Source organism: Panthera uncia (genome assembly GCF_023721935.1).
Source record: "Panthera uncia isolate 11264 chromosome E2 unlocalized genomic scaffold, Puncia_PCG_1.0 HiC_scaffold_20, whole genome shotgun sequence".
NCBI classification, from domain to species: Eukaryota; Metazoa; Chordata; class Mammalia; order Carnivora; family Felidae; genus Panthera; species Panthera uncia.
Window position 1 is genome coordinate 22,528,557 of NW_026057589.1, and position 24,801 is coordinate 22,553,357.

The window sequence follows — 24,801 nt, forward strand, 5'->3', positions numbered from 1 at the left end:
CGGCCAGCCAAGTCTACGTGGCCACCCCCTCCCCCGGTGAAAACCACAGACACCGAGGCTCAGGGTGCTCCGGGGGCCGGCGGGACCCGAGCGTGCGTCATCGTGGTTGCTGGGAGAATCAAAAGCTGTCCACGAGACCTTCCTGCGCTCTCTTCTGGGCCCCACCCTCGTCGGCTCTGCCCTTGGCGGATGGTAATCTGCATTCTTTCACTGTAAGAAACCATAAACACGCCCGTGGTGGCGTTTCTGAGTTCCGCGAGTCCCTCTGGGGAATCACCGAACCCCCGAGTGGTCGCGGAGTCCCCCGCACGGTACCTCCCACCCCCCTCCCTCCCTGTGTGCTCCCGGATCACCTTCCAAATACACTCTTTTCTCACAAAGCCTCGGCTCAGACGCGGCGCCTTCGGGAGCCCGGCGAGCACAGCAGGCAAACCCGAACCAACAGAAGCCATGCGGTGTTGGGTAGAAGCCAAACACAGGTGTCACCACCAGAACGGGGCAGGACGGGGACACTAGCAACTTAACGTCCTTGAGAAAAACGAAACCCGAAACCACTGCCTCCCATCCTAGACGTGCATTATTACCAGGATCCCACGGCTGGCAAGGCCGGAGCTGGGTACGTGACTTCGGGCCGGTGAGCAGGTGGAGGGCCCGAGACCATCCTGAGGCCCCTGAGGCCCGCCCCGCCCCGCCCCTCCGCGTGGAGGGATCCTCGGAACCTCTGCACCCGCATGTGCTTGGTCTCCTCTCCAGCCCAAGCAGCCGGGCTCGCCGATCGTTACAGATGGCCTTTATTTATAATGCAAAAGAGAAATCATAAGCCACTTTTTGGGCTGTTTCGGTAGCTGTAAAACCACATGTACAAAACAGTCACTCCTCTGCAAGGAGTTCTTGAGCGTGTGTGGACCTCCCTCGTGCCCGGCTGCGTGGCCCGGGGCGCGGGGAGGGTGAGCGCGTCCTGACGGCCGTCGCCACGGCTCCGGGGGCAGCACGAACGCATGGGCAGTAGAGGTCCGGTCCGCTCAGTGGGGCCTGGGAAACACGGTTCCGGACGCAAGCAGGGCTCCTTCCTTGCTCGTCTTGCGACCTGCCGGGCACCAGGAGCCTTTGTTTTCCCGTCCAGGGGACGCAGCGCATCTGTCCCAGGCAGCCTCGCCCCCAGGGACTTGTGGAGCCGGGGCGGCTGGAGCAGGAGCCGGGGAGGACGCTCTCCGACCCGTGCCCCGTCCTCAGGCTTCGGGGTCTATGTCTCCGTCCTCTGGGCACGGCCCTGCCTCGTCCAGCCAGACTAGGAGGAAGAGAAGGAATCAGCGTCTGGACAGCCACCCACCGCACGCAGAGCTCCAGGGCCAGTATCTCCGGGCTCCCCCCGCACAGTGGCAGTGGCGGTAAGGATGCCGACGGGGGGCCCCGGTGACACCCACACCCAACGCAGAGCTCGCCCGGGGCCCCGGCTGAGGTCCCTGGCATTCTACCCTGGGCCCCATCCCCGACTTAGCATCTTTCCGGAGGGGCCTTCAAGCCCAGGGCTGGGCGGGGAGGTCCACACCTCCATGCCGCCGTCCTGGAGAGGGAAGTTGAGGCCCAGAGAGGGGGAGAGCTGCTTCGGGTCAGCCAGGGGAGCCCCGCTCCTCACCACCTGCGGAAGCCCCGGGATCTAATCATCACTCATCCAGCAGCCCCGGAGGAAGTGCTACCCAGGTCTGGTGGTCTCCTCCAGCCCTAAGTGTCGCTGGGGAGGGAATATCAACAACACGGCCACTGTGCAGGGCGTGAAATCAGACCCCGACCTTGTCACGAATCCCCCCCAACCTCTGAGGCACCATTTTACAGATGGGGAAACTGAGGCTCGGGGACGTAGAACCTCTTGCTGACGGTCACAAGGTGACAGGCCACAGAGCAGGGGTCCGAATTCAGGGTTTTCTGACCCCGAGGTCTGTGCCCTTGATCCCCTGCCTCCGTTCTCTGCAAGGGGAAACACGGAGAGACGGGGTCTGAGCAGATAGGACAGGAGGGTGACCCCCTGGCAGTCTCTGCACTGATCTGCCCCCCCTGAGCTGCTTACGCTTAAAGGGGCCTCTCCTGCGAGCTCAGGGCCTCTGACCTCATAAAGTAACCCTAAGTCTCCCCACACCCACATTGGCTCTGGGGGCCAGGAAAGTGGTTGCGAACCCATTTTACAGATGAGGACACCAAGGCTGGCAGGGAAGAACGCCTAACGGCAGCCCGCACTGAGCTCTCTGGACACTGGAGCAGGAGCCTGGGTCTTCTCCCACCTTGCTGTGTGCCCCTGGGTGAGTCACTGCCCCTCTCTGGACCTCAGTTTCCCCATCTGTAAACTAGAGATAAGGGTGGTACTCATGAGCCTCAGGGTTGGAAGGAGAAGGAGACATTACGAGAAGCATTCAGCCCGGTGCCTGGCACTTGGGAAGGGGACACAGGAATGTGACCCAGTGTGAGTCATTACTGAGAATGGCCCAGCCGCAGTCCCTGCACAGGGCTCGACCCAGAGGGGGTCCAGTGGCTTCCTCCGGATCCTCTAACCCTGGTGGGCAAGCTGAGATCCAAGCTTAGCCCTTCTGGAAAAGTCTATCCAAGCCCCCACGCCAGACTTTGCCAGCCCCACGTCAGCCTTGCGTCTGTGTCCCCCGCAGGAGCCATCAGGCGGGACTGATGTCGTGATGGCTGGTTGGCTGAATGATGCCAGCCGCTGACTGGGAGGGCGCCTGGCCTGGGGCCCACAGAGCGAGCTCCGGACCACACCGCTGGGTCTGAACCCCAACCCTGCCACTTACCAGCTGTATGGCCAATGTCTCACCCTCTCTGGACCTCAGTTTCCCCGTCTGTTAAACGGGGACGAGACCAGGACCTAACCCAGAGTTACCCTGAGGACTCCACAAGAAAGTGTGCTTACTGCTAACGTCATCATTATTTTTTATTACTATCATTCATGACAGCAGCCTCGGCACTTAGGGCGGGCGTGGCTCGGTAAATCTCTTCGATGAACAAATGAACAAGTTGTCCCACAGGCTCCAACAGTGTCCACAGAGGGGCAGGTGGGGACACGGGTCCGCGTCTCTCTCTGGGAACAAGTCTCTCTCCTTGACACACCCCCCCCCCCCCCCCCCCCCCGCAGCGCGCTGCATCTAGAAGGCCCAGAGACGGGCTCGGCCCAGACACGGTCTGTCCTGTCCACTGAAGGGCTGTGGCCAGCAAGACGGAGCACCCGTCCCCAGCTGGCGGGGGAAGGCACAGCCATCCATTACCTTGCTGGGCTCCCCCAGCCCCATCCATCACTCGCCCCGGCTGCCGGCAGGGGCTGTCTAGCTAATTACTTAATATGCCACATCTTGCTGAGGCTGGTACAGGCGAGGGGCCCACGGTGGAACGGACGCAGAGTCAAGCATACATTTTTAACACACCCCGGGCAGGTGGGGACGTGAGCTCAGACCCACGGCACACGAGGGCGGGGGGCCTCACCTGTCTGCCCGGAGTCCCGCGGCAGCATCATGCCCGTGGGAGTCGGGGGGGTGATGATGATGTTGGGCACGTCCAGGTGCTTGTCGCTCAGGACGGGGGCCTCGTCATGGCTGCTGCTGCTGCTGCTGCCACACATTTTAAAGCCTGAGAGGGCAGGCCGCGGGACGCACACGTACACACACGACAGGGAGACAAGCATCAGTGGCCGCCGGGAGCCCCCGGCTGCGGGCTGCCTGCCTGCCTCCCTCCCTCACCGCCGCCTCTCAGCAAGGAGGGGAGTGCTGGCCTCGCTCCGCACAGGGGGACGCTGAGGCGCAGGGCAGTTCAACGGCCCCTCCAAGCTTGCGTCGTCCAGGGAGGGCACTGAGTTTCGCCTGCTTTGTTCACTAACGTGGCTCGGGTGCCCGGAGCAACGTCTGATACCCAGAGGCCCCCGGAACACGGCTCTAAAGTGGGGCACGGAGCGCAGCTTGAACCAGAATCGGCCCGTCTGCCGCGCGGAAGGAACCCCTCACGCGGCCACTCCTCCCCCACATCCCCTTCTGGAAGGGCGTCTGGGAGATGCCCAAGTTCTCCCTCACGCATCTGATTGGATTCCCCAGGGGAACCGTCCGGGTCTGGAATCTTCTCTGTGCAAAGATTTTCTGATTAGGAATTTGGGGTCTTCAATAGACACGGGACTAGTCAGGTTTTCTGTTTCTTCCTGTGTCAGTTCAGGTGAGCTGCGCTTTCCCGGGAGGAGTCTGTCCATTTCTTCTACTGTTGGTGGATTCCTTGCTCCGTGGCTGCTACTAAGTACCCACGTCACCCACGCCACACCCTTGCTCTGTCCTTCCCGTCCGAGTTAGGGGACCCTGACTCTCTCCTCTCCCTCGACGTCCCAGCCAGCCTAACCCATCACAAGCCCGCAGATGCCATCATCCCTCGGTGGCTTTGCCGTCCTTCTCTCTCCCTCCTCAAGCCCCTAACTAGCCTCTCTGCCAGAAACCGCGAACCTGATCATACCGCATACCTGCGAAACCCTCGCGGCCTCTTGACAACTAGCTACAAGCAGTTCTCAAAGCGTGTTCCCTGGAACACCGGCCTCCCGGGGTTCCACGACCAAATGGGTTTGAGAATAGCACATATTTGAATGTTGACTGGACCCCACCTAATCTATCTTTCTCTTGGGGATTCTCGTGCATGTTAGAGAATTAAAGGCTCTGAGAAGTCCTGCAGTAGGGAAGCAGCTCTTTAATTGAGTTTCACCCTGGGCTTCCTGAATTTAAGTAATCTTGGGGTCTGTTTTTGGAGGAACGCCTGTTGCCATCTCACAGAACCGTGAATCGTGAAATACACGTTGGGAGATATTGATCACGAATTGCAGCCAACCCCCCAGCCCAGCTTTCAGCCTTCAAGATCCGGCGCAAACGACCGGCAGCCTCGTTCCCCGCCACCGGTCCACACTCCCGATACTGCTCACAGCTCCCCAAAACCCTGGGCTCCCGACCCAATTCCTGCCTGGAATGTTCTTTCTTTCTTTACCAGGGGAATGGGCTCCTACTCACCCTTCAGAGCCCAGCACACTGGGCTCTTCTTTGGGGAAGACGTCCCAGCAAATGCGGTCCCTCCCTCCTTTGTCTGTCTACACGGATTCACTCCTCAACCTTCTTCCAGCACTGATCAGACTGTATTGAGACATTAGTTCTTAATTCTGTCTCCCTTTACCGTGAGCGTCTGGAGGGCAGCCAGTGACTCCCTCCTCTGTGATTCCCTTGGGCCCGGCATAGCATCTGGGAGAGAACAAGCAGAGTGCTTCACATTGTGAATGCCAAAGGACCTCAGGCACCACCGAACTGGGTGTGAAAATCCTGGTCTCCGGGCCCCTCCCCTTTGGTTTCACCCCAAACAGCCTCCAACTGGGATGACATTTGCTCAGGCATCTCGGTCCTGGGCCACAGCAGCAGCTGAGGAAATGGGCTCCTCGACGGCCCCTGTGGGGCCAGGGCGTGGCTCTGAGGCATGTCCCCAAGAGGTGGCGTCTAATTCACCTCCCCTTTGGGGTGGAGGGTCTTAGCAAGGCTTCCAGCACACGGAATATGATGGAAGGCCTGGGTGGGGCTTCCAAGATGAAGTCACAAAGGACGCCAACTTGCTCCTTGCCTCCCGCTCTGGGGGAAGCCGGCCGCCACGCTGCGAGGACCAGCGAGCAGCCAGCGGGCTGGGGTTGGGGGAGAGCCCGTGCGGTGAGGAACGGGGCCTCCTTTCTACCAGGAAAACGGGTCCTCCAGCCCAGTCAAGCCTTTGGATGACACCGCAGCCCTGGCTGCCAGCTTAAACGTCGCCCCACAAGAGACCCGGGGCCAGAAGCTCCCACTAGGTCATTCCTGAATTCCCAAGCCACAGACGCTGCGACATAATGCCTAAGCCACTGAGTTGGAGGGCAGTTTGTTGCACAGGATTGGAAACGGATACAGTCCACATAGCCTGCCCCGACCATAGGAGGAAGGGGCAGCAGGTGCACGGTGGGGACAGCCAGACCCTCTGGGTTGTGGGAAAACCACAAGGGGCTTCTGAGGGCGGCCTCTGGTCACCTAAGGGGTGTTCCTCTGATGGGCGGCTCGTGCCTGGTCTGTCAGAGACAGTCTGTCCAAATCCGCAAAAGCATGAACCTCAGATGACCGGAAGCAATGGAATGAGGCCGAATTCTTGGCCCATCTGCAGCGGGGCCTGGGCTCTGTGCTCAGAAGAGCTGCCCGTGGCCGGCACAGTGGTGAAGTCACGGGCTCTGAGTGGGGCCGGCTGCTCACTGGCGGTGCGACCCTGGGCAAATCACATCTCCTCTCCGGGCCCCTGTGTTGTGGTGAATTTACCCGTGCCCCAAAAGAGGTCCGGCCTCTGTTCTCGGCTTCCGGGAGGTGATCTCTAAGCCCCTGGGATGCCAGGCCTGGCGGGAGAGCCTTTGTGTGTCTGGGGACCCTGGGCACATTGGAGAGTCCAGCCACATGGGCTTTGGGTGATGCCCAAAGGGACTGGAGACAGACCCGCCACATGGGCAATCAACTGAGCCTCTGCAATGGGGTTCAATGTACTCGTGTCCTCTGCTGTGACAAAGCACCACGGACCGTGGGGCTCCATCAACAGAACTTGACTCTCCCCCAGTCTGGGCACCAGAGGTCCGAGACCCAGGGGCCAGCAGGGCTGGCTCCTTGAGAGGCCACGAGGGAGACCGCGTCCCAGGCCTCTTCCCCAGCTCTCAGTGGTTTGCGGACAACCTCTGGCATTCTTTGACTCACAGACACATCACCCCGGTTTCCGCCTTCTTCTTCACACGGCTTCTCCCTGTGTGTGTGTGTCCAAATTTCCCTTTTTGTAAGGACACGAGTCATAATGGAGCCTAATCCGTAATTATCCACATTGGACCATCGCCCAATCCAGTGTGACCTGTTCTTAACTGTACGTCTGCAACGACCCCGTTTCCACATGAGGTCATGTTCCAGGGTACTGCGGGCTAGGACTCCCATAAGTGAATCGGGGGGCGGGGGTGGGGGACGCGATTCAACCCGGAACACCCACTAAAAACTCTGAACACCGAGGCTCAGGAGATCCTCGCCGATCGGCACCACTCCGTGTGTGCGAGCGTGCGTGTGCGTGTCGCACGTGCGTACCAAGAAGGTAACGCCTCTGTGATCCGGTGGGCAGAGACAAGGAGAGCTCCGTCTGGAACTTTCCTGGACTCCACCCTATGCACCGCCTCACTTGGCCGACTCGAATCTGTGTCCCTTCCCTGTAATAAACCGTAACCGCGAGTATAAGACCTTCCCGTGCCCCTGAACCTGCAGCTGGTGTCAGAAGTGAGGGTGTCCTGTGGACTGTGTTCCCTCTGACTTCCTGTTTTCGCTGACAAAGCGGGGTGGTCAGACCCCGCTCCGCGGGCTGGGGCGAGGCTGTCCTGGCACACGGCCTGCTCCCAGCGGCAGCCTTCCCGCCCCACGCGGCTTCCTTCTTCACTCAGACCAAACTCACGGCCGCAGCGACGCCCCAGGCCCCTCCCCATCCTGAACCCTGATCCTATTTCCTCCCTGGGGTGGTGCCGTGCCCCCCTCTTCCGGCTCTGCCAGGCCAGTTATTCTGCAGGCGGAGACCCTATCTCCCCACCAGACTACGAGTCCCTGGGGAGCACCCACCAAGGCTGCTGCCAACCTGATCTAAAGCCGTGCTTTGCAAGCCTCCCTTAAAGCAGCACAAGCCGGGATGTAAAACAGACAAAAGGAAGCCTCCAGGAGGAGGCCCTCCTGTATCACTGGTAATCACTGACATTCACAGGTTATTTGCTGCGTGCCAGACTTCTCCTTCGGTCTTCACTGCTCCCCCGCGAGGTGCCAAGTCTAACCAGCCCCATTTCACAGACGTGGAGACCGAGGACCAGAGAGAGGAAGAAGAACCTGCACTCAGTTGAACAGCTAGCCAGGATCCCAGCCCAAAGCCAATCTGCCTGACTGCAAGACCCGGCGCTTCTTGTAATTCGATACAATGTAGCTGGCAAACTTTCTGCACAGGGCCAGACGGTACATATATTTCTCGCTCCCGGGCTATGCAGTCTGTGTTGCAACTGCTTAACCTTGCCATCAGCACAGGAGAGCTGCCGCTGACAGGGTGCAAATGAATGAGTGTGGCTGTGTTTCAATAAAACTTTATTTGCAACAACGGGAAGCGTGCTGGGTTTGGCTGTGGTTCGCCAGTCCCTGCCCTGTACCATCCGGAAGTCAGGGAGTTTGGATCTGGAACGCGCCTGAGGTCCTAAGAGGCAGTAACAGAACCTCAAAAGCCTGAGGCCGGTTGATGCCGAAGACAAGAAGGAAATCCCAAACCTGGCTGCTGTCCTATAGGGACAGCGCCTACCTCTGAGGGGTGTGGGGGTGGAGAAAATGAATGAATTCATGTAAAGCGCTTGCCCAGAGAGCGGGGGGGGGGGGGGGGGGGGGGAGAAAAACCCCCCCCCCCCGGGTTGTTGTTGTGGTGTGGGGGGGGGGGGGGGGGGGGGGGGGGGGGCTAGAAAGTGCCCCATCCCTGTTAGCTTTCTCTATGATCATCCATAAAAAGCGTCTCATGGGGTGCTGGCAACAAAAGGAGGCTCTGATTATTGTTATCTGTAACAGGAGGGAGCCTCCCTGCTCTGTCTTCAAGGCCCCTTCCTCCGAGAATATTCCCAAGTTCTAAAATAAAATGCTAATGGAGAAGAGCCACACTCCTCCCAGGGCCCCCACATTTGCATTTTAACGGGTTCTGGGAGCTTGGCGACAAAGCCCACTTTCTTAATCGAGAAGCATAAGGTCACTCAGTGGGCCCTGGAGAGATGCTGGAGGCAGGGAGGAGGGAGGGGAGGGAAGGGGAGAGGGAGGAGGGCAGAGGGCGGAAAGAGGGAGGGCAGGACTCCAGAACCTCTCGACACCCCCCACCCCCACCCCCGGGGACTGCCCAGCCTCCAGCAGAGGGAAAAAGCTCTCAGGAGATAAAGTCTACTTTGGGGATTAAAAACAAATGCCAACCGTGCCCCAGACAAGGAGCTCATTTGTGCTAAAGCCAGAATTGTTACTCGTTAATTATGTGCCCGCCTCAGGCCATTAAAAGCCCATTTCCTGAAAGCGGTGGGTTTGGCTGGGATTCCAGGGGGCCAGGCCCCGAAGAGGCAGGGGACTGGGAGCAGATCTCAGCACCCCAGCAATACTGAAAGATCTCGGGGTGCCTGTGCAGGAAGCTTGGGGCGGGGACTGGCGGTCACCTGACCTTGACTGGGCCCCTGCTCTGGGGCACACGCTGTTCTTCGCCCTGGAGAAGGAGCAGGCCAGGCAGCCAAACCCCGGCCTGGGGGAGCGGGTGAAATGGGGAGACGCTGTGCTCGAGGGCCGGACAGACATCCCCCTGGAACCTGGTTCTGCTCTCTCCCTGGCTCCAGGGAAGTGGTTTCCCATCTTGGCTGCCCCACGGGGACTCATCTGGGAAGTTTGATGCAGGGCCCCACCCCCAGGGAACCTGATCTCACTGTTGTACTTGGGCCACCGGGATTCTTAAAAGCGTCCAGGTGAGTCCAACAGCCAGGGCAGGGAGTCCCCAGGCTAGGGTGACCGTGGGGACACAGCGGCACCACTCTGGGCCTAGTTCCCCGCCATAAAAGTAGGGTTAATACCAGTCTCATAGGAATGAAACACTGGTGTGGGGCACGGGCCGGCCAGGTGTCAGGGAAACGGCCAAGGGTGACCAGCTGGCTGGGGTCTGGGGGGGCCCCGGGTTGGGGGCCACTGCAGCTTTGTCACCCCCCCCCCCCCCGCCCAGGGTGGATACTAGGACCCTGTCCGCTCACCAGGCGAGGAAAGAAGGTGCCAAGGATGCGCATAGGCTGCGTGGCTCCAGGCCTGCCCCTTCTGGTGTCAGCCACCACCTCCCAGCCTTCAGAAGCCCCGAGCCAGGCCTGTGCCCTGCTCAGGACGCCCCAGCTCCCCAGCTCCCCCGGGCCAGGGCCCCTTCCTCTGCAGCTCGGGGGGGGGGGGGGGGGGGGGGGGGGGGGGGGGCGGGGACCCAGGCCACTCAGAGGCCACAGCCGACACCTGCTGCCTGCAGCAGGCATTGTGGCTCACGGGCGCCCTCTGCTGCTTCTTTTGAAAATGGCGCATGGGCCGGCACCCAGCTTGGAGACCCCGTAGCGCACAGCGTGACTGTTGGGCTTGCGACGTCGCGGGGGCCAGAACGTACGCCTGGGCTTTGGTACAGCTGGCAGGGACTCCACCTGTTTGGGCCTGGTTTCCTCCCCTCCGAATGGAGGTAACTAATGGCCTCCACCTCCAGGGGGTGCTGAGGGCTCTAGGACCCACAGTGGGGGCTGCGATCAGCCGGGGGGGTGCGGTCATTAAGTGCGTTTGCAGGGGAGAAACCCAGAGTCGGTAAACACACGGGGTCACCAGGAGCACGGGATTCTACCCTTAGCACTCGCTCATTGGTTCAGCCCGAATTAAGTACCTGCGGGGCGGGTGCCACCCGGCTGATGCTCACAGGCCCCCGAGCCCACCCCCGCTGAGGGACAGCTGGAGTGGGGGCGGCTCTGACAAAATATTCCTGGTTCCAACTCAACACCCGGAGGCGCGTCTTCCGAACTGGATTGGAATGGCCACCGGCTGGGGAACGAGGGAAAACGGAGTCTGACTCCGTCCTGCTGGCCGGCCGTGACGTCACCTGGCTTGGCCCCGGCCTTCTCCCCCGACGCTCCCGTCCCCTGCAGCGCAGAGCCGGGCCCAGGGAGGTGCTCGGTGGGCAGGCACGTAGTGTATACCTACTGTGTGCTGGGCCTCATTCCGGGGGCCGGGGACACAGCAGGGAACAGAAGGGTCCCGGCACGTGCTTCTCGGCGCCTTCCTCCACCTCCAGGACCCAGTGCAGAAGGGAGACCCGGAAGATTCCAGGGTCAGCCGGGAAGGAAGTAGAGAGGCCCCTCCGCTGTTTCAGGCCGAGGGCGGGAGGGCTCACACTGCTGCAGCTGGGGGCCGTGTGACCCCCTCCCCCCCCCGGGGGAAGTGATCATCTGGTCCTCCCAAGGAGGCTGACAGCGTGAGAAGCCCATCTTCTGGATGCACACACTGAGGTACAGAGGAGTCAGGGACCGCAGCCTGGGCCATGGGGGAACTGACAGGGACCCTGCCTTCCCAGGGGCCAGGAAGCAAATCGAATACTGTCTGGAGCCTGAGGTCAGTATTAAGAAGCCGATGATGGGAAGGAGCCCCCCGGATAGTGTTGGACGGTGGGAGTCAGGGATGTCCGGAGAGGCTGATCACAGAGTGGAAGGAGAAAGGCGGGGAAGGTGAGGGCACTTGGGTCAGCCCCAGCCTGCACAAAGGCCCCGGGGCAGGAACAGGGTGCGCTGGGGCCAGCACTAACTCCTGACCGGATGTCGGACTGAGCACAGGTCTTTCAAAACACAAGCCGACCGATGCCTCCAAGGGTTCCAGACGCACTTCATTTTTTTTTTTTTTTTTTTTTTTTTATTCCAATTAAGCAGAAAGCCTTGCACGATTACGGATGAGGCCAGGGCAGTGAGGGCGGTTTTACCTTTTCCAGGCAGCCTGGGCCCAGTGGAGACAGCAGTGGATGTTTTAAATCTCTTTTTAATTAAGGAAAAAGCCCCAGCTTGCGTCAGGGATGAACTGCGTGAGCAAGAGCCCGGGAAGACGCGCCAGAGAGAGGGAAGGGCAGGCAGGTGGGGTGGACGGGGCCGCCACCCTCAGCCCCCCTCGGCCCGCCCACCTGCCCCCAGCGCCAGGGCGGACTCTGGCGGGCTCCCGGCCCCGAGCCTCTCCGGAAGGCTCCCTGGGTCTCGGCCAGGGGGGTGAGGGTGCGGTGAGAACAAAGTCAAAGAAAGCAGGCAGAGCCCCTGGCACGGGCCCGGGGCCCGGGAAATGCTTGGCATGTGCAGCTCCAGGCTCCTCCGCGTCCACACCGCTGACGTTTGGGACAGGCTGTGTTTTGTGGAGGGGGCCGCCCTGTGCCCAGCAGGGGGGCTAGCCCCGGCCTCCCTTACTAGGACACAGATGCGAGCTTTCACCCAGGAGACTGGCCTGTAACCCGCAGGGCTCCCGTAAGGACATGTGATGCTCAGTGAAGGTGTGTGGGGGCCCGCTGGCCACTAATGGGCGGGGCCATATCATTAGGGCTGTCAGCACAGCCACTGGGGCCACCGCACGAGTCGATGCCTGCCAGTCCCAGAGGCAGACGGTGAGCGGGACTGTCCTGAGCAAACATGTGAGCTCCTGGGGAGCCTGGGCCCTGAGGACAGGCACACGTCATTCCAGGATCTGGCGCCCGCTGGGCACAGAGCTACCTGCCTGCCACTGCCCTGCACACCCTGATGCCAGGGCAAGTGCAGCGAGCCTTCTCAGAGCGTTTGCTGCTCTGCACAGGCAAGGGGTGGCGCCGCCCACGGCCGGAGGGCACACTGGCCTCCGTGGAGGGAGAAGACAAGGAGGACCACCCCCCAGCACCTCGTATGGAGGGCCTGCCACGCCTGGGACTATCTAGACCACAGCCCTGAGGGGGTGGGGGAAACGGAGGCAAAGACAAATCATCCCACTTGCCCCTGATCACACGGCCACCGCCCACAGCACACGCCCATCCTACCAGAGGCAGCACCGTGACGGCTGTAAAGTTCTGGGTGGTGACCCAGGACATGCAAGGCTGACACACAGGAAACTCTGCACCAGCTCTGCCCCAGAGCATCCCCCGTGGTCCTCACGTTGGCGCCTGGGGGGGGGGGGGGGGGGGGCAGACCAGCCCTCACTTCACAGAAACGGAGGCCTCCGCCTTGGGCCCCGGGACACACGGGGCTCCCCGGTGACTTTAGAGAGGGTCTCAGACGAGTTTCAGGCGTGGCCTGGGCAGCGCAAAGCTGCTTGCTCCACACAACAGGTGACAGGTGACACGCACAGAGGTCTCGGGCAGGTAAAGATCAGGCACAGGAGAAGCTATCGGTGCCGTCAGGGGTCGGGGGAGTGGTCCTAGGGGACCGTTCTGTTTCTGGACGCGGCCGTGGGCCGGTGCGTGAAACTCCATCCAGCGGCTCCCTTACAGCCTGTGTCTTTGCTCTGTCCACGCAGACCTTTCTCTCAGGAAAGATACGACGCATAATCTTCCCCAAGATACCACTTTGCACCCGTGAGACCAGCGAGGAAAACAAAGGCCGTTCGCGCTACATTAGCTCAGTCATTCCCCACGCGGTGGGTACTCCTGAGGCCACGTGGCAACACTCTCAACACGACAAGGGCAGGCGCGCTCCTACCTAACGGCGGGTCGACTGCCACCACTCGCGTTGGAAAAAGAAAAGGAGTACGCCCAAGACCATGTCTACGCATGAAGACAGAATATTCTGGAAGGCGACGCAAGGAAGCGGTGACCATGGCTGGCTCCAAGCAGGTGGTCAGGATAGAGGTAAGGGCAGACTTACTCTTTACTACATATTACTACATATCCTCTTTTTTTTTTTTTTTAAGTTGATTGATTGATTGATTGAGAGAGAGAGAGAGAGAATCCTAAGAAGGCTCTGCACTGTGAGCACAGAGCCCAACTCGGGGCTCAAATCCATGAACCGTGAGATCATGAACTGTGAGATCTGAGCCAAAACCAAGAGTCAGATGCTTAGCCAACTGAGCCACCCAGGCGCCCCTTTCCAACATATTTTTTGGTACATTTTACATTCTGTACCATGGAGGTACTTTATATATTCAGAAAATAAAGCAATAAAAAAGAGAAAACACTTTCTAAGGAAGGCTAACATAGACAGACTTAGGTAGTAGGAAGGAGAGAGGTGGGCCATTGTGGTCACCGGGCCCAGGGAAGCCCACAGTGAACCCTACAGAGTCCTGGGGTGGGGACACCGGGTCTAGCTGGTCCCCCTCCCAGGCCAGCAGCATTGGCAGCTGGAGTCCAGCCCGCCAGGTTCTGCTCTCAGCTCACCCCCCAGGCACCCTGTTCTTCAAGGCTTCTTCACTTTGAGACAGCCGTGGTGACTGCTTTGTGAGTCCCCTTCCTTCCAGAACATTCTCTGTCTGCACACGCAAATTCTGTTCCTTTTTCCCACTGAGTGGTGGTATTAGACCCCCCCCCCATCCCGCCCCTTGTTCCTTTCACTGAACCGTGCGTGTGGTTCTCCAGCTGCTCAGATAGAGCGGCCAGTCCTTTTTCACATCTTCGTGCTCTCGCCTGCATGGCCCACACTTCTGACCCACACGTGGAAGGCCCACGGCCAGGACGCCAGGGTGGGCCGCCAGGAGCTGAGGCCGGCTGTGGGGGTGGCTATGACTTCAAGGACAGGTGTCCTCAGGGCCCGTCCCTTTGTGGCTCAGCCCTGTCCCCCAGGACCAGGCTAGTCCCCAGCCACCTGGAGTGCTGCCTGCTGATGGGCCCCTAGGGCCTGCCCTCCGTCAAGCGGGGAGGGGCCGAGGTGTGGCGATCGAGGCGCTCAGGGCCAGGCACACCCACACTCCCCTCATCTCGGCTCTGCCCAAGGTCATGCCCCTCCCGGCGTAGCCCTCCACCTCGTCCGGTAGATGGGCAGGTAAAAGGCCCGTCCCCCTTGATCTAGGACAGTTGTGTGGGGCCATCTCAGGTACAGAGCCCTGGAGGTGCGTCCAAGCAGGTGGGACTGTGGAGGCGTAGCTGGTGCTCAGAAGCCTAAGCCTGCCCTCGGGCCACCGGCTTCCATGGCCAACCTTAGGTATGGGTCCTTCAGGGCGCCCCAGGCCGGGCAACCTGACTGTGACCCTCCCGGCAACCCCTCCCTTCCTCCCTAGGACAGCAGGGTGCAGGTGGGGTCAGCCTGAGCAGGACACGGGGCTAGATCCTGGCCATGAGCCTGGAGGGCTGCGGGCTCTCCTGCGGGGACAGGGCACGGCCAGATGAACTGCCATCTGCTTCAGCATTTAAGACCGGTTCTGATTACCCACCCCTCCTCTGAATGGGTGGGGGTCTCCCCGCCCTCCGAGCCCCTGCCTTCTGGGTTTCCAGCCAAGCTAACCTTGTCGCCTTGGACAGCCAGTCCCCAGCCCAAGCTCCACCTGAAAAGCAAGGACACTGGATCCGAACGGTGGTTCTCAAACCTGGGCTGCACAGGCGAATAAGCTGAAAGGCTTCGTAAACACACTGGTGCCCAGGGCCCACACCCCAGCTGAGTCCTAACCCCCCCGGGAACGAGCCAGGGCTGCACCATTTTGAAAGCCATCCATGTGATTCTGAAGGGCAGGGGATGCTTTGACCCCTGGTCTGCACCGATTCCCTGCTTCCTGTGACTAATAAAAGACGTTCTGGGTCCCACGGCTCAGCTGTCATGGCCCTGCCTGCCCCCGTGACCTCACCTCCTCCTGCTTGGCCCCTCATTCCTGCCACACGCCCTTCTTCAGTGCTCATCAGCTCCCCCAACATGTTCCTGTCTCAGGGCCTTTGCACCTGCTGCTCCCTCTGCCTGGAACACTGCCTCTGCATGGCTGGCTCTGACGTACGCACGGCAAGAGGCCCTCAGCCGCCTCGTCCCCAATTTACCTCCCTTTACTGCCGTCACTGCAAAATCTACCCATCTGGGTCTCGTGCTCACACACTCCTTTCTGCCTCTCCTACGTGGGGGCAGGGACTCTGAGCTGCTCACTGCCCTTCCCTGGGGTCTGGTGCAGTGCCTGGCATGTAACAGACACTCAACCACAGATAGAAGGTTGTGCCAGAACAGTGCTGGTCTGGGCTCTGTCCCCCATGGGAAGGGGGGTGCAGGGGTAGGCGGCAAGGTTAGCCCCCCCCCCCCCGCCAGGATCCCCATGGGCGGGAAGCCGCAGCCCACTGTACAGACAGGAACAGTAACACTCGGTAAACGGAGACACTGACCTTGGCCATCTTCTGTCCCCATGTGAGCCCCACCTGTCGCCTTCCTTTCAAAGGTATAAAGCCTCTAACTCTTTCTGAAAACTGCTGAAAATGTACCGGCTGAATGGAGGCCTTTACAACCCCCTGTTCATGGAGCTCCCAGCCCCCACTGGAGTAAAGCCCAAGTTCTGCCCTCTTCCCCTCCCACCTGGCCTCTTCTCTCCTTGAGCACCTGCTCCTCTCCGCTCTCCTTCCCCACTCTCTCCCAGACCAGCTCTCGCAGGCTTGCTTGCTGCCAGGGTCGCGCTCTCTCTCTCTCTCTCTCAGTCTCGCTCGCTCCCTCTCTCTCTCTCCCCTCTCCCCCTTTCCCCTCTCTCCCAGCTGCACAGCGGCCTTGCTCCTGTCTGAAGCCCTGTATCCAGCCCTGGGTCAGCGCACAGCAGGGATGCAATCGATGTTTGTGCAATGAACAGTCCCCAGACGGACCCCACCGGCAGCATTGGGCGGCTGGAACCAACCGTCTGCCCTAGACGGGGCCGCGGAGTGACTCTCATCTGCGCCGGGACCCACAGTGAGTCCTGGGCCTTCCGACACCAATCGGAAGAATGGGCATCCTGACTGCCAGCCCCAACCACCCCATGCCTGGGTTACAGGCCGAGTGGGGGAGAGGCTCTGAGCCCCTGCTCAATTCCCCTGCAAGGGAGAAATGCCCTGGGCAGTCGGGGGCGCCGGGGAGGGCATGCCCGTGTCCCTTGTCCCCACCATCACCATTGTCACCTGCTCAGAAGAGACTAAAAACCCCAACATCGGCCAGATCCCAACAGTGGGCCGTCCTCCCAAACAGCCAGCCGGTCCTCCTCAAGATGGTCAAGGTCACGAAGACAGGAGCTTCTGAGAAACCCTCACGACCAGAGGAAACTGAGGAGATGTGACAAGTCGTTGCAAGGTGGGCTCGTGGGACAGCGAAGGGGCTTGAGGGGCAAATGGAGGAAAACCCAAACAAAGCATGGACTCTACCTATACTAACCTGTCGGGACTGATCTGCTGACCCGGATGAAGGGGCCAGTGTGCTAACTCTCAGCGAAACTGTAAATTTGAAACTGTACTTCCTGTAAATCTAAAACTGTTCTAAAACACAGTCGTTAAGACACTTGACCAAGCCACCAACTCTGGACGCAGTCTCCGTCTCCTGGTCCCCTTTCCTCCCAGCCCCACCTGGCCCCAGGTGGCCCCAGAAGGACAGTCGGCTGGGACCAGCCCGGCCCGGGAGCCCTGTCTGCTGGGTACCATCTCCAACTCTGAAAACCTGGCCCAGGCGATGTCCTCACTCATCATTCCACTTCACAGATGGGGAAGCCGAGGCTCCGATACAGGAAAGGATTTTCACAAAGCTGCATTTAGGGCACATCTGGGATCCGAACTCAGCTCTCTCTAACCCCAGAGCCCCGTCACCAGTGTTTCCCCAACTTGAGCAGGCACCGGAATCCCCCAGAGGGTTTGTTAACCGCCTCCCCCGTTCCCCGAGTTTCTGACTCAGTCGTCTGGGAGGGTCTCACACGTCCGACCGGTTCCCAGATGACGCTGAGGCTGCAGGTCTGGGGACCCCACCGAGAACCACACAGCCCTACCGTGCTGTCTCCCGGGCAGCGCCACCCCACGCTCAGGCACGGGGAAACCACGCACCCCTCCCTGCCGCCTGCTGAGCCCGCCCCTCCTGCCCGGCCACGTGACCCGGGGCCTGTGCCTCAGTCTCCCCATCTGCGAAGTTACCTACGCTGCCCAGCTGTAGTGAGGATTAAAAGGCAAATCCGGGGAACTCATTCCAGGAGCAGCTCCTGGCTCACGGGGAGGCCAGCCACGTGCCTGACCTTGGATCCTTGGATGAGAGGGCACGAGGGAGGAGCTCTTTGGACAGTGGAGCACTCCCAGTCGCCACGGCTGCTCCCGCCAGGCCCTCGGGCAGCAGGACCCCACTCCCAGGGCTCCTCTGTGCCCACTCGCCTTGGGGACAGGCAACCAGGACGTGTTCCTTTCCCACACCACACCCTCACCAGCTCCTGCCTCGGGCAGGGTCTCTGCCATCAGACCGAAGGGCACGCTCCCACCCCTCGCACAAGGGGCTCAGGGGTGAAGTGACTCGCAGTGGGGTGACGGGTGTCCCCCCATATCCACATCCACCTGGAACGCGACCTTATTTGGAAACAAGGTCTTTGCAGATGTGATTAGTTAAGAACGTTGTGATGAGATCATCCTGGATTTAAGGCTGGCTCTAAGTGCAAGGACAGGTGTCTCCAGAAGAGGAAGGACACAGAGACAGGGAGGAGGCCGTGTGGGGACAGAGGCAGGCAGGGAGGACCTTCCCCTGGAGCCTCCGGAGGTCCTGTGGCGACCCTGCGGGCACCCTGGTTTTGGACTTCTCATCAAGTTCTGATCAAGAATTCACCATCGATCCTAACTATGTGACTGGGTCACTCGGATTTCTGGAATTTATCCCAAAGAAGTAGTAAGTTTAGGGGCGGCGTGGTGGCCTGGTCGGTTAAGCGTTCGACTTCGGCTCAGGTCACGAGCTCACGGTTTGTGGGTCCGAGTCCCATTGTCAGACTCTGCACCCACAGTGCTCAGCCTGCTCGGGATTCTCGCTCTGTCTCCCTCTCTCTCTGCCCCTCCCCAGCTGTGCCCTTTCTCCCGCTCTCAAAAATAAATGAACAAAAAAAAGGAAATAACAGTTAACAAAATCGGAAATGAAAGATGACCAAAACGGCACCATTTACAAACGCAACAAGCTGGAAATGACCCAAGACCAACTGTTGGCGGAAGGCGACACAGGCATCAGAGCGTGGAAGGACGCGCAGGGCCCACACTAAACACGTACGGGTCTCGGCCCCACGGCCGGGTGACGGCACGCCTCTGCGGGCGGCGAGGGCAGAGGAGGCAAGGTGGACAACTGCGTGCACTGCGCATGGCCCTGGCGGCAAGAGTCCAACTCAGGCTCCGCAGAGGAGGACGGCCTGGGTGGTGTTGGTGAAGCACCGAGAGCAGGTCCTGTGCCCAGCTTCCCCCGCCCCGCTGCCTGTCCCTCTCGAGTGGCCTGCCACCTCCAGGGATCACGGCTGTGAGAGGCTGGTGTGGCTGGTGGCAGGCCTCGCCCCTAAGAGCTACAGTGAAAAATACGCGAGCAGACCTCCCTCCACGGCACTGCCCCTGTCCCGGCAGGTGGCTCCTCGGGGGCCAGGCTGGAGGTGGCCCTTTGAAAGGCTCCCAGAGCCAGGAGCATTCGGCTTGCTGTCCTGCCGGGGAGGGGTGAGAGGGCGGCGGTGTGGTCCCCAGCGCCCGGGCGTCCTCCCCTGCTTGGGCCCCAGAGGTTCCTCCAAGGCCTCGGTTTACTTGTCAGAGATGTGCTGGGACAGCAACCCAAAGCCCTGGACCGTGGGGGGCTGAGTGGATACCCCAAACGTGGCCTCTGCACGCGAGGCACTCTCACTCCGCCTGAAAAAGGAGGGCCTGAGCACATCATGCTCATCATGCCCTGAGCACATCATGCTGAGTCAAGCAGGCCAGTCACAAGAGGACCGATACTGTACCACCCACTCAGATGAGGTGCGCGGGTGCCCGGGGTAAGCGCTTTCACAGAGACAGAAGGAAGGGCGGCGGCAGGCGGGGCTGGGAGAGGGGGCGGGGAGGGAGGGTGTGCAGCGGGCGGGGGCAGAGTTCTGGTCCGCAAAGGGGAGGCGGGTTCGGCCGCACACAGCGTGAGTGCGCTTGATGTCTCGGCCCTCACTGTCCGCTTACACATGGTTAAGAGCGCGAACTTTATGTTACGTACATTTTGCCACGATTAAAACCCAAAACGATAAGCTGGCGCCGAATGCCTCCTCTGTGCCCCGCGCCGGGGAGGCCCGCAGCGAAGCCTGAAGGATGACGGTCCTTGAGCTCCAAGGGCTGGGTCTGGATGCGACGGCTGGCCCTCCCCCCCCCCCCCCCCGGGGGGGCGCCCACCGGGGGCCCCCCCCCCCCTACTCCTGCGTGGGCTCAGCCTGCGGCCTCAGAGGGGCCGGGCCCTGGAGGGAGGTGGGCTGCTTCCGCCTCTCCAGCATCCCCGTCCCCACTTTGCAAACGACACCCTGTTGGTGTCCAGGGGAACCACTGACGCGCACCTGCTCCGCGTCTTAGAGAAACTGTCCACCAAGATGCCCCACCCCCTGGTCAAGGGGCGGGGCCCATACCCGAAGCGGGGCCAATCAGATGCACTCCTGAGCTCACCCATCCCGGCAAGGGGACCGAAGGTGGTCCTTCTGCCTGGCCCGGGCCTTCCCACACCCCTGACTTCCTGCGGCGAAGGGATGGGGCCGGGGACACCCCCAAAACATCCAGGAGGTGAGTCAGCTCTGCGAGGCATGCCACCCACATGGGCGAGGGAGGGGCCATCAGAACGACCCCCAGGTTTCAGGCTGGGAGGCGTCTGTCACTGAATAACGGGCTTCAAGGGGAGAGGTCTCCCTGTGGACCGTGGCTGGACATCAGGGGCTAGGGCACAGGACAGATGTCTGCACTGCCTCTGCCAACACCTACCACGTGCCACCGTGACGCTGTGTCCTTCTAGGACCTTCCCCGGGCCCCGGCAGGCCGAACCCCCTATGCCGGTGACACCAGGCCCGCGGGGTGCAGAGCAAAAACGCCGTGTGTGCCCGGCTCTTCCTCCCTTACTCTCCGCGTTGGGATTAGTCCCCCTGAGGGAGAAGCCAAGGCCCAAGGGCACCGTGGCCACGTCCCTCTCCTGCCAGTGGCAGGGAAGGAGGAGTGCTGAGAGCCACAGCCCGCATATATAAGGCACCTGCCGTGTACAGATGCTGCCTTGACTGGCGGTGCCCCCTCCCTCTCCGGGGTGTGCCTCCTGCTCTCTCCTGCCTCATTCCTGCACCGCCCCTACCTCCCTGGGCCCCAGAAGAGCTGGTGGGGGAGCCGCCCCCCTTACCTTTCAGGCAGGACAGCTTAAGCCCCATGGCGGCGCGTCCGCAGGCCTGCGGAGAGAGAAGGGGCTTGCTGGGTGCTGGCCATGTGCGGCCAAGCCCCCCCCCCCACCGCAGCCCCACGGGTGCACAACAGGAAGTAGTGGGGAGAGAAACCGCCGGTGACTGACGAGGTCAGGGTGCGTGCTGGCTGCATCTGGGCTGAGTTTGCTCAAAGATGAGCCTATGCTGGCGGAAAAAGCTTTCAGGCGCCTCGGAGCTAAATATACTGGAGGTCCTGGAGCGTGGGGTGCAGCTGAGGTGAGGGTGTGGCCGGGCCGCCCTTCGGAACCGAAGCCACCTGGCCTTTCCGTTAAGGGGCTGCTGGCTTCAGAAGCAGCAGGGCGGGGGGGGGGGGGAACCCTTGGCCAGCCTGCAGGTGGCCCTGAGCCCGCCGTGATGGGCTCACCTTCTGTTATGGTGCGGCCGCTCTTTATAAATGCGCGTGCTTTGGAGATCTAACAGATTGAGGCACCCGGGCCTTAGTCCGTGGGAGTTAAAACTGTCCCAAGTGTTCTCACGATCTGCCGGCCGACTGATGGATAAAACAGGGGGCAGCTGACGATGTATGCGCCTGACACTCCGCAGCAACAACCCCGGGAGGTGTTACGACTTCCCCATTGACAGATGTGGAAATCAAGGCTCAGAGAGCTGGTGTCCCCTGCCCGAGGCCAGCCAGCTTCCTAGGAGAGGGGAGCTGGGGTTCCAACCCCGGGGCTGCCCCTCCAGGGGCCTGTGAGGCTTGCAGGCCCTTCCAGGGAAGGCGAGGCTCTTGTTTTCACCTCTGAGGGTCCTTGTGTCTGAGGGTTGATGGGGGCGGGGTGCTTATCCCTCCTTTCACAGGGAGCTGCCTGTGTGCCAGGCTGGGGAGGGGAGAGGGATGGAGGGGGCCGGCAGGGGGGCCCATCATCTCCTCGTCCTGCACAGAGGCTGGCACCGATGCCTAGGAAATGCTGGGGTCCCCCAGGCGTCCATGACGTGGGCTGTGCTGGTCCCCCCCTGGGAACTTACCAGTCATGCAGCATCTCGGGCACACCCAAATGAATCGGTATTTTAACAAGGCCCCCTGGGAGTCGTGTGCCTGTTAAGGTCAGAGATGCTGGCTCTGGGCCAGAAATTGTGGGGTCTCAGAGTGGAAGATGGGGGGCAGTGAGGGTGTGGAGAAGTGGCTGGAAGTCCGGGAGACACGCAGGGTCAGGAGATGGGGGGGCCGGGGGGGGGACTTGGAGGGACCCAAGGGGAGGGCTCTGATTTCATCCAGGCTGGGTATGTGGGACAGGCAGGAAGGAGGTGGCCTGGAGACATCTGCTGGGGGATGGGCTGGGGACACAAGTGGCAGGGAGGGAGACAGGGCAGGGGAGGGACAGACTGCCTTGGAGCATCTCTGACTTGGCCGGGGCCTGACTCAGCCAGCTGACCACAGGCAGGTTCCTCAACCAACCTGGACTTCACTTTCCTCATCTTTAAAATGGGGAGGATGCTCTTGGAGGTGTCACTGAGCAGCATGGAAAACTGAGTTATCAGGGGGGCACAAGGCTCAAGCTCAAGAAGTGTCAGCTGCTGTGGTTTATGACAGTCCCAGAGAGAGGACAGGTCTTGGTTTCCAGCAGGGGGCCTTTCTCCAGGGCTGTGCTGTCCCGAGTGTGGTCCTGGCCCAGAGGCCTGGGGCAAGTGATCGCCGGGAGCTCATGAGAAATGCCAGCTCTCGGGACCCATCCTGCCTGCAGTCTTGGGGGCTGTATCCAAGCAAGACGCAGGGGAGGCTCAGCACAGCCGCCGAGGCACGGGGCCCAGCAAGATCGCCTGGGCACTTAGCAAAATACCGATGCCTGGGTCTCACCCCAGAGATCCCGGGGTAATTGGCCTGGGGTGTGGGCCTGGCACTGGGATTTTTAAAAGCTCCCCAGGGGATTCTAATGTGCAGGACAACATGCCATGGAAAGGGTGTCCTTCCTCAGGGGGAGAGGAAGGGCTGGGCTGGGGGAAGAGAGAGCCCGTGAGAATAACGGGTGTTATTTCTGGAGCGTTCACTGTGTGCCCAGCACCCACCAGAGCTCCTGGACCGAGATTCCTGGTCAGTTAATGCTCCCGACAGCCCTTAGGGGTTGGGACCATCCCCACCTCACAGAGGAGGAAACACAGGCACAGAGAGGTTAGTTTGCACAAGGTCTTATGGATAGCAAGTGGCGGGGTCAGGATTCAAACACGGCACTTTGGGCCCTAGAGCGACAACACTTCCAACCACAGGGCTGGGAGGGGGAGTGGTAGGCAGGGGGGTGGCCTAGACCTTCCCTCTGTCTCTCCCCACCCTCCCCGGGGCTGGGTCTCCGGCCCAGGGGTCTGCAGCCCTGAGGTCGGGCTCACGAGCAAATACAGCCAGGGCCCACGCTGGCCACTGTAAGCAGCCCGCGTGACATCACGCTTTGTATGGTGCACCCCACTGATGTCACTGTGCACTTCTGGGTGGTCCTCAAGTGGTGGCCACAGTGCACCCGACAGATCGCACGTGCATCCCATCTCAGGGGTTATTATTATTTTTTTTTCAGGGGTTATTATTTAAAAAAAAAAAACTATTTATTTTGAGAGAGAGAGAGAGCAGGAGCAGGGGAAGGGCAGGGAGAGAGAGAGCAGGAGCAGGGGAGGGGCAGAGAGAGAGGGAGAGCAGGAGCAGGGGAGGGGCAGATAGAAAGTGCAGGAGCAGGGGGAGGGGCAGAGAGAGAGCAGGAGCAGGGGAGGGGCAGAGAGAGAGAGAGAGAGAGAGAGCAGGAGCAGGGGAGGGGCAGAGAGAGAGAGAGAGAGAGAGAGAGAGAGAGAGAGAGAATCCCAAGCAGGCTCTGGACAGTGCAGAGCCCGACTGGACGCGGGGCTTGATACCACGAAGTTTGAAATCATGACCTGAGCTGAAATCAAGAGCCAGTGCTCAACAGGCTGACCCCCCAGACGCCCCCCCCCATCCCAGGGTTTAGACAATGGTTTATGAGGAGGTCTTCCTGGAGGAAGCGATGAAAAACCACCACCGTGCTGTGGGTGCAGGGGGAGGACACAACCAGGGCAGGGGCGCCGACACTGAAAGGTGGGAATATTCGTTATGTACCTTTGTGTTTGTTTGAAAAGCACTACAAGAGTAAAAAAAAAAAAAAAAAGACAATTATCTGTAGGCAACAGTATGGGGTCAACGCTCAGTTCTCTGATTTTTATCACTGGACCGAGTCTGTCAGAGACGGTTCCTGCCCCTAGGACACACACGCCCAAGGGTCCAGGGCCATCACGCCTGCAACTGAACTCTCAGCTTGCACAGCTGGAAAGTCAAAACACGCATGTGTATGTGCAGAGGCAGAATGTGGCCAAACGTTCATCTCTGGGGAAGGGCACGAGGGGCACCTGGTGTTCTTGCAACTTTTCTGGAAGCTTGAAACTCTTTCCAGGAGTCAACCAGGGAAGAAAACAGCAGAGACAACAGGGGTCCCGCAGCCCCTGTGCCCAACACCGCTGCCCCCCAGCGGTGGCACGGGAAGTTTTGTGCATCGGACCCCGTTTTCCTAGAAACTTCTCTGATGCAGTGGGAGGTGTGCTCTGGTGCCTGGAGGCTCTGTTATGCTGTGCCGGGAGCACCACCTCCCTAAGAGTTGCCTCGAATTGACAGGTGTCGTCCCAGAGCTGCCTTGTAGCTTAAAAGATACCCCGTCTTGGGACGCCAGGGGGGCTCAGTCGGCTCAGCGTCCGACTCTTGATTTCAGCTCAGGTCATGATATCATGGTTCATGAGATAGAGCCCCACGCTGGGCTCCCCACTGACAGCACAGAGCCTGCTTTGGATTTTCTCTCCCCATCTCTCTCGGCCCCTCCCCTGCTCCTTCTCTCTCCCTCTCTCTCTTTCTCAAAATAAATAAGTTTAAAAATAACCACCTCAAAACACCCAGCAGGGAAGGAGGGAAGGAAGTGGGGAGGGG

At 60.5% G+C, this 24,801-nt stretch overlaps 1 protein-coding gene and 1 long non-coding RNA gene across 4 annotated transcripts in view; one reads left to right on the forward strand and one right to left on the reverse strand.

Annotated features, from left to right (window-relative positions):
* Window positions 1–774: 774 nt before the first annotated feature.
* The window catches only part of CE2H16orf74 (chromosome E2 C16orf74 homolog), a 30,952-nt gene continuing 6,925 nt past the window's right edge, over window positions 775–24,801 (reverse strand). Inside the window, exons 2-4 of one of the 2 annotated variants that reach the window (XM_049622615.1) lie at window positions 20,819–20,864; window positions 3,481–3,624; window positions 775–1,288 (exon numbers count right to left, since the gene is read on the reverse strand). In XM_049622615.1, coding sequence (XP_049478572.1) covers window positions 1,230–1,288; window positions 3,481–3,624; window positions 20,819–20,846 — 231 coding nt within the window. In that variant the 5' untranslated portion in view covers window positions 20,847–20,864 and the 3' untranslated portion in view covers window positions 775–1,229. Of the gene's footprint in view, window positions 1,289–3,480; window positions 3,625–20,818; window positions 20,889–24,801 lie in introns of those variants that run through there. The other variant, XM_049622616.1, reaches the window with a different exon arrangement.
* On the forward strand, window positions 12,426–19,495 carry LOC125916423 (uncharacterized). Of its 2 annotated transcripts, XR_007455903.1 has the most exons (4): window positions 12,426–12,942; window positions 13,098–13,428; window positions 16,228–18,349; window positions 18,518–19,495. It is a non-coding gene; the product is annotated as an uncharacterized LOC125916423 (long non-coding RNA). The 2 variants fall into 2 exon arrangements; XR_007455902.1 differs by having other exon boundaries at window positions 16,228–19,495.